At 25.7% G+C, this 7,970-nt stretch overlaps 1 protein-coding gene across 1 annotated transcript; it reads right to left on the bottom strand.

The window, feature by feature from the left end:
* Nucleotides 1–1,817: 1,817 nt before the first annotated feature.
* On the bottom strand, nt 1,818–7,776 carry LOC100165034 (uncharacterized protein C19orf47; the record flags this gene model as incomplete). The annotated part of the gene is given in 7 exon segments (XM_001948823.4): nt 1,818–2,399; nt 3,969–4,021; nt 5,917–6,003; nt 6,783–6,945; nt 7,008–7,336; nt 7,412–7,511; nt 7,580–7,776. Coding segments are annotated over 7 exon segments (995 nt in total), but the record flags the coding sequence as incomplete, so codon positions are not given.
* Between the last annotated feature and the right edge of the window lie 194 nt (nt 7,777–7,970).

Raw genomic sequence — 7,970 nt, 5'->3', positions numbered from 1 at the left:
ATGGATATTGTGATATGATTAATTTGAAAATTATTAATAATACTATAGATAAGTATACCTATAATATGTATGTCTAATATCTAGACTGACAAACCGTCTCCGCTCAGAATCGTTTTTCTTATACAGTGATATTATATCTTTGAATTCAAATTTAATACTATCCATTATACAGTGACCCACTTATAACCTACTGTACAGCAGAGCGACATCCACTTACCCACCTTTTTTATTTTGCTGATGACACTACGATATTGATTCATGATTTAAATAAATTTAATTTAATGAGTAAAGCAGACAAAAATTAAAAAAGGTTTTCCTACAAAACACAGAAAAGAGGCTAACGAATTCAAATTAGTATTCAAAATTAAAATTGGACTAGAAGTCTGAAGTATGTTTATTTTTAAACCAGCCTATAGGTCTAATAGTCTAAATGCATGAAAAATTCCATCGTTTAAGCCGCCTTAATTTGAAATTTATTTTATAGGTATATTAAATAATAGTTTAAAATACATGCTTAAGTTCGTAGTACATTACTATGTAGGTACTTAGTAACTTACTTATAAAATCATAATACTATGAATACCCTACTATCCAGTAAATAAAAAAATAAGTGTTGGCAAAATTATAAGTTCATAAAAAAGTGGTAAAAAAGAGTTCCTCAGGGTGGTCCATATGGTAACCTAATAAAGATTTAAAATTTTACCAAATGTACAGAATTTATGGTAAATTTTTACCGATAAAATAAAAAAAAAATTTACGTAAATTTGATATCTCTAAAAAAATTACGTCACTGACCATGTACCTACCTATTCAATCTATCTAGTATTAATTTTGTTGTGGTATTAAATTCTATAGGTTGCACATCATAAAGTGATGACAACGAGGAACGAGAATCTGTCAGAGCGAGAGTAGAAAAAGATAATATTAGAATATTTACAGTTTAGTGTTCAGAAAATTGTACAAACTATAAGCGGCCAATGGCCAATCCTTATCCCATTGGGCTAAACTTGTGTTGAAGGTTTACGATTATTGTGAACTCGACCCTCATTTATTTTGACACATTACACTCATTTGCATAAACGAAATAACATTTATTTATTGGAACACGGACAGGCGAACGTTGAACTGAACTGAAATAAACATTTTTAATGGATTTTATTTATTTATATACGTGCCAAGTTTTTGGATTTCAACAATCTGATTATTTTAACGGATTGAAAAAACTCGTACAGACATTTTCGTACACTTTTAAGATGAATTAAAAATATATGTGTTTATATATTATAATATATTATAATTGGGGTAACAGTTTTTTACCGTAGGTACTCAGTTATTAAATTAATGGACTGCGAAGTTTCTAAATAATAAAATACTAACAGTTAAGTAGTAGACCCTGTTGAAAGAAGATGTTGCTTAATAATTAGTGGTCAGTCTTATTTACAAATTGCATTAAGTACTAAATATATTAATGAATAAATTAAACAAAAATATTTTAAAAAACCTACTTTCATAGTTCATACACACCAATATAATATTTTGCAGTACACAAGGAAATTGACTAAAAACAAAAAATTTTCCTATAGTAAAATAGGTAATGTTTTCAGAAAAAATAAAATTATTCAAAAGTATTTATTATTTTAGTTCTATAGCAGTTATATTACATAACTATTAATATTATAGTCTTTAAAATAATTAAATGAAATTAAATGCTTGGCTTTTAATAGACAAATTCTGTTTTTGTAGTTTGTACTATTTGTTTAAAATGTATTTTAAATAGTAAGTTATATAAGAACAACAATAAAAAAACCAAAATAAAATATTCTGACAAAAAATATATTTCAAATTAATATATTAAGTTACTATTCGATGTGAAAACAGTCCCTAAATTATTTAAATATAAAATTAACAATAATATTGAACAAATTTTAATCAGAAAATAAAAATACACATGTTAGTACTTCAAATCATTAAATAAAGGGATAAACATAGTTATTTTCATACTATAAGTAATTATTACAATAATCCAATCCAGTAATTGGATAACATTATTCATATATTCAACACTCTAAAAAAATACTCATTAAAATAAGCTAATTTATTGAAAAAATAAAAAAATATAATACATACCTAAATGTTGTATTATTTTATTTAATAGAAATAATAATAAGTAATCCATATCTTAAGTCATTATAAGATTAAAAAAAAACAAACCAACATTAGGCATTTTTAAAATTAAAAATTATGTATTTGTTAAAGTTGATGAAAAAAAAATTATATGCAAAACATTGTTATGAATTGAAAGATAAATGATCTTCAAACTATATGCTTAGGTATCATTCTAAATCTGAACTTCGAAAGTGTGAATGGTTTAACAGACTCAACTTTTTAACATTCAATACCTGAAAAATAATAGTAATATCAAATTTAGTTTTATTTAAAAATGTATTCAAAATATTTTTCAAATGTATGAATGCATTTATTTATATGTTTTTATTTTTAATACTGCTCAGAAAAAGGTTGGGTCAGAATTTGTCCATAGAATTATTTTTAAAAGTTATTCTTTTGAATGTTGAAGTAACACACATAAGGATAAAACAAATATTTATTTTTATAGGGTATTTCATTTTAATTATTTTTCTATAATAAGTAGAATTGTAATTACAACAAATAATTTTTTTTTAAAGTACTATATATAATATCTTTTCATTATTAATTATTGAATCGAAAGTACCAAAAAAAAAAACCAGTTTATATTATTTATATTAAATAAAATAATGTTTTTTCAACTATCTGATATATTTTTAATAATTCACTTAAAGATATATATAAGACAAAACTTAAGTTGAAAAACCGATAATGTGATTGAAGAGCTAAGTAAAAACAATGTTGATGATGCAATAAAACTAATACTCGGTTGAAAAATAAGCAGAAAGTGGAAAGTGTGGTACTGGTTTGTTATAGCCCCGCCATCCATATTATAACAATAAATAATAATTTGATGATAGATATAATATTAAAAATGATAATAATAAATATATTGAATAAGTATAAAACAATGATAAATTAAAAATGTATAAAAAAGTTTATGGTTTCTAGGATTCCCAAATTAAAATTATTAATTATTAATTATAAAAATGAAAGCTTATGCTATTTTGCAACAACATAGATTTCAACATAGTCAAGTTAATCATAGATACAATTTCATGGACCCTAACTCAGGAGCCCACATACAAAATGTCTAGAGAATGTAGGGTATGGCCAAATGGAGCAACAAAAAACGTAGAGGAACTGATTTTTTAGACTCTTACATGGCAGAATTTATGTGGTAATCAAAACTAAACAAAGTGAACCGTTTGACACCATCTTAAAAGATATAGCAGAATTTGGGGAATCACAGAAACGATAAACATTATTATACATTTTTTAATTTATCATTGTCTTAAATATTATTTTTTAATTTTATATCCATATGTCTATCATTGAATTATTATTATCGAATCAATGATTAAACTCATTATTTTATATGCATTTGATGTATTTATTGTTACAGGGATATTGTTTGGGGCTTTAACAAACCTGAATGGCGGGGCTTTAAAGTTTTCACTTGCTGTGGCGGGGCTATAACAAACCGGTACCAAAAGTGTATTTGAAGGATACTAGGGCAATAAACAAGGAATACATATAAAATTAAACACAGATATTTTGAATAGAACAAGAAAAATATTTTTAGTTATAACTGACAAATTCTGACTTTACCAGCATTTTCAAGATTAATTATACAAAAACAGTACAAGATTTGTAAAATAAATTAATTTCTAATATAATAAACTTTTAATACATTTCCAATATACTTACATCTAAATTAAATGTATGTATTTTATATTTTAGATATAAAAAATAAGTTTTATTTCTTTTGATTTTTAAGACAATGAAATATTTAACTAATTTAATAAACATTATAAATTTACCTTCGGATTAACATAAATTGGTCTTCCGCCCGAGTTAGCATTTCTTATAAGAGCTAAAAAAATTAAATAATAACAATTATTTATTTTGTTCTATTTCAATATTTCAATATATTTTTAATATGTTAAATTTCATTATTCCACTTATGGTCAACATATATGTATGTTTTATGAGTGCATATTTGATGGCAAAATATTTTGTCCTACAGATCCAGGAAGGGGAATATTGAAATTTGATTGGTAATTATTAATAAATAGTTTATACTCATAATTTTTGTATAAAACTAGCTGAACTCGTGCACTTTGTTTCCCATTAAGTGTACCAACTATATGTGACTCAAACTTTGTTTGGTGGATTGATATCAATGAATACAAAATCCTAACCTAACTACTAAAATCAGATGAATAAACGCAAACGTATACAAAAAAATTCATTCAAATCGGACCATTTAAGAGGAGTTCAGTCACAACACACGTACAGTAGAATTATTGCGCTTAGAAACACATTCTGCGATTCATTTTTATATTATATGAAATCAACAAACATGCCCGATAGACCAATAGCAACCAATATAATATAATGCACAGTTGCGCCACTGTTGTATTTTTGACATACAGATTTGAGATTTCCTAAAATTTTATTTCGTAAAAACCTTCTCCTGGCAGTTACGAACATCTTAAAAAAAATCGGACCAGCCGTTCTTGATTGATGAATTGTTATACATTTTTGTCTCCATTTTTATATATATAGATTAACATATTTTTTTTTTAATAAGATGAAAATAGTTTTGTGATTGGTTTGCTAGTTAGTAGTTTCTATTAATATTAGAAAAATATATTATCACTAGCTGTATCACCCGACTCTGCCCAAGGAAAAAATAAACACACCTAAAATGCAGTCCTACTTATATCAGCATATTTCAATAATACAATACATTTTAACTAATCGTTATAGTAATGTAAAAGTTGAAACTAAATTATATTATATTGTCATATTTTCTTAAAATTTTGGTTACCAGGCAACCGGACCTTGCATACCACTTTGAAAAATTAATTTTCAACAAATAACTTGTAATCAACTTGTAATACTGTATCCTTATGAGGATGTCAGCGCACTATTTGTTTTCTCTCTCTTGCCCACATGCAACATAGACAAAATGCATTAACGCAGAATCATTTTTTCTATGTATTTAAGTAATCTTAGAGTAAAATCACCTATTACAAAAAGATAGAGAATAATATTTTTGAGGGAATAACATATCGATTTTATATTTTATTGTTATTTGACTTTCAAAATAAACAAAAAATATTATAAATTTAAATTATGTTTAAATGGTTTTGAGACAATATTTAGACAAATTGATATGTTATTCCTTCAAAAATATTATTCTCTATCTTATTTGTAATGGGTTATTTTACTTTAAGATTACTTATTAACATAAAAAAAAGGATTCTAAGTAAATGCGTGTAGGCAGAGAGAAAAAACAAATAGTGCGCTGATATCATCTTATGTATAAAAAACAACTGGCCTTATTTAAGTACCAATTTTCTGACAATTGTACTTATCTAGTAGAACTCTGTGAAAGAAAATTGTTAAATTATTTGAATGACAAGCTAAAAAACTTTAAATACAGTACACCCCTTATCACACACTCATCAGACAAAAAAATTAAAAATTGGGCAACTTTGTGTCACTTAGGAAAGTATGTATTTAGAACAATTCTGTGAAAAAAAATTCAATAGTGTCTTCAGAAAATTGGTACCTAAAGCAGGCTGTTCTTTTTTATATATGTAAGGATTATTTATATCATATATTTTTATAATTGTTAGCAATGTAGAAGTCAATACCCAGTTTGTAGAAGCACATTTGCTATACATGGTTATTATTGTTTAATTCTCTTGATTTTGGGCGTCTATACTGAGTTATGTTGATAAAAAAAAGTGAACTTACCACTTTTGGAAACAAGACCTGGACTACTTTTTTCACGATCACATGATGCACCAATACGTTCAAATACAGACTTTGAAGAGTTAAAACCTAAAATTCAGTATACATTTTACTATTTTAGTTAATTTACATGAAATATTAATCTTAAAAATTCCCATAAACATTAATTTGTAAATGTTTTTAGTTTTCTACTATACAGTAGTCAAAAATAATAGCATAACAAATTATTTCATTTATTACCTAACATTTCATTATAAATCTACATACAAATAAACTTAAAATGCAATGGTAACAATCTTTCTGCTATTGACTGTATCATAATATTAATGAGTATCATATTATTATCAAACAGGACCGTAAAATGGTGTGAATAGGTTAATGGTATTAATAACTTAAAATTAGTTTTAATATTCTCTTTTTGAAGTTATATTTCCGATTGGAAATTTTCAACTTTTGAAATCCTAAAATACCAACTATATTAAATGCGCTACCGTCTACCAGTAACCACAAGTTGAAAATTGAACTATTTTTTCTGCCTTTATGTGTAATGAAATGCATGCAACTTTATTTTTATAATACACTACCTATATTACATTTATCTCTGTTTTGAAACTAAAATGAAAAATAAACATTTAATCAGTATTTATTGGGTTTATATTATTGTTTTAATATTTTAAAATTTAATTAATTGTAAATACTAATGGCAAATGCTAATATACAAATTTGATTGAATGCTTTGAGAAAGAAAAAAAAGGGCACCAAAAAAAGTTTTAGACATTTCAAAGATCAAATTATAAATGTGCTAGGAGAAATTATGACTTGTGAATAATTTCATTACAAAACCATATTCATAAATAATTAATTCATACTTGTTTCTTCCAGTTTTATTCTTTTTGAGAAAGCACTAGTTTCTTCAGTTGGAATACTTGGTCCATAATATACGTCACTTGATCCTTTAATAGTACGTTTGAATGTCGCACTAGCAGCAGGTTCGCTGGGTTGTTTGACTCCAAGACGTTTAAACACAGATGACTGTTAAAACAAATTAAATTGTATTTTAATTTGAAATATAATTTCATAATATAATCAGTTACTTTTCTCGAGTCTGTGGGTGAATTATTACTATCATAGTTAGGAGTTGTACTGCTTACATCACCTACACCCAAACGATCAAAAACTGAGCTCTTAGTTTTCAATTCAGATGGTGGAGGGGAATCATCATCACTTTCTATAGCAACTGGTTTAACTTTAATTGTAGTTTTAGACTTAGGAACTACTTTCCTAGTCACAACTTTAATTGAATTGTTTGATAATTGTGAAGGAATCTTTTTCTTCACTATTTTCAAGTGTGCTTCTTCATCCTCTTCACTTTCACTGGAGACTTTGACCTTCTTGGTAACTAACTTTTTTACTTTGTTGGTAACTAGGTAAATAATAAATTATATAAATAATAAGGATGAGACATTTTTAAAGTATTTTACTTTAATCGTTAACTTACCTATTTTTTTTTTTTGAGGTAAAGTTTCATTGACTTCATTCTGAATTTTCTTAGTTATTAAACTTTCCACTGCATTAGAATTGTAACCATCATAAAATCCCTTTAAATAAATATACACAATTAATTATTTCTTCGCTTAACAAATAACAATCAAAAAATAATAATTACCTCTCTATATACATCTTTTGCATGTTTAAGGATCGCAATTATATCACCAACAACTGTTATACCCATTTCCTTGAGAATATCTTTGTCTAAATCCATTAACATATTAGACTGAATTCTATTTTCATAGAAAATAGTGGCATATTTTGAAGATGCAAATGAAGGAATACCAGCATCTGAGAAAAACTTTATCCACCAATCTAAAAATGATAAAATATACAATTTTTAAAAATTAATAAATATAATCTGAATTTTAATCAATTGCACATTTAAGGGGATGTGATACCTTCCTGTGTTGTCTCCGTCTTACAAGTGCATAACAAGCAAGTTATATGCAAAGCAAAACACGTGTAGCTCCGTTAGCTTAAAAATTAGAGTAAATTGACCTCTTATA

This window comes from Acyrthosiphon pisum, chromosome A2 (genome assembly GCF_005508785.2).
Source record: "Acyrthosiphon pisum isolate AL4f chromosome A2, pea_aphid_22Mar2018_4r6ur, whole genome shotgun sequence".
Lineage (NCBI taxonomy): Eukaryota > Metazoa > Arthropoda > Insecta > Hemiptera > Aphididae > Acyrthosiphon > Acyrthosiphon pisum.
Note: the sequence above shows the minus strand (reverse complement) of the source record. Positions and strands in the feature narration are given on the sequence as shown.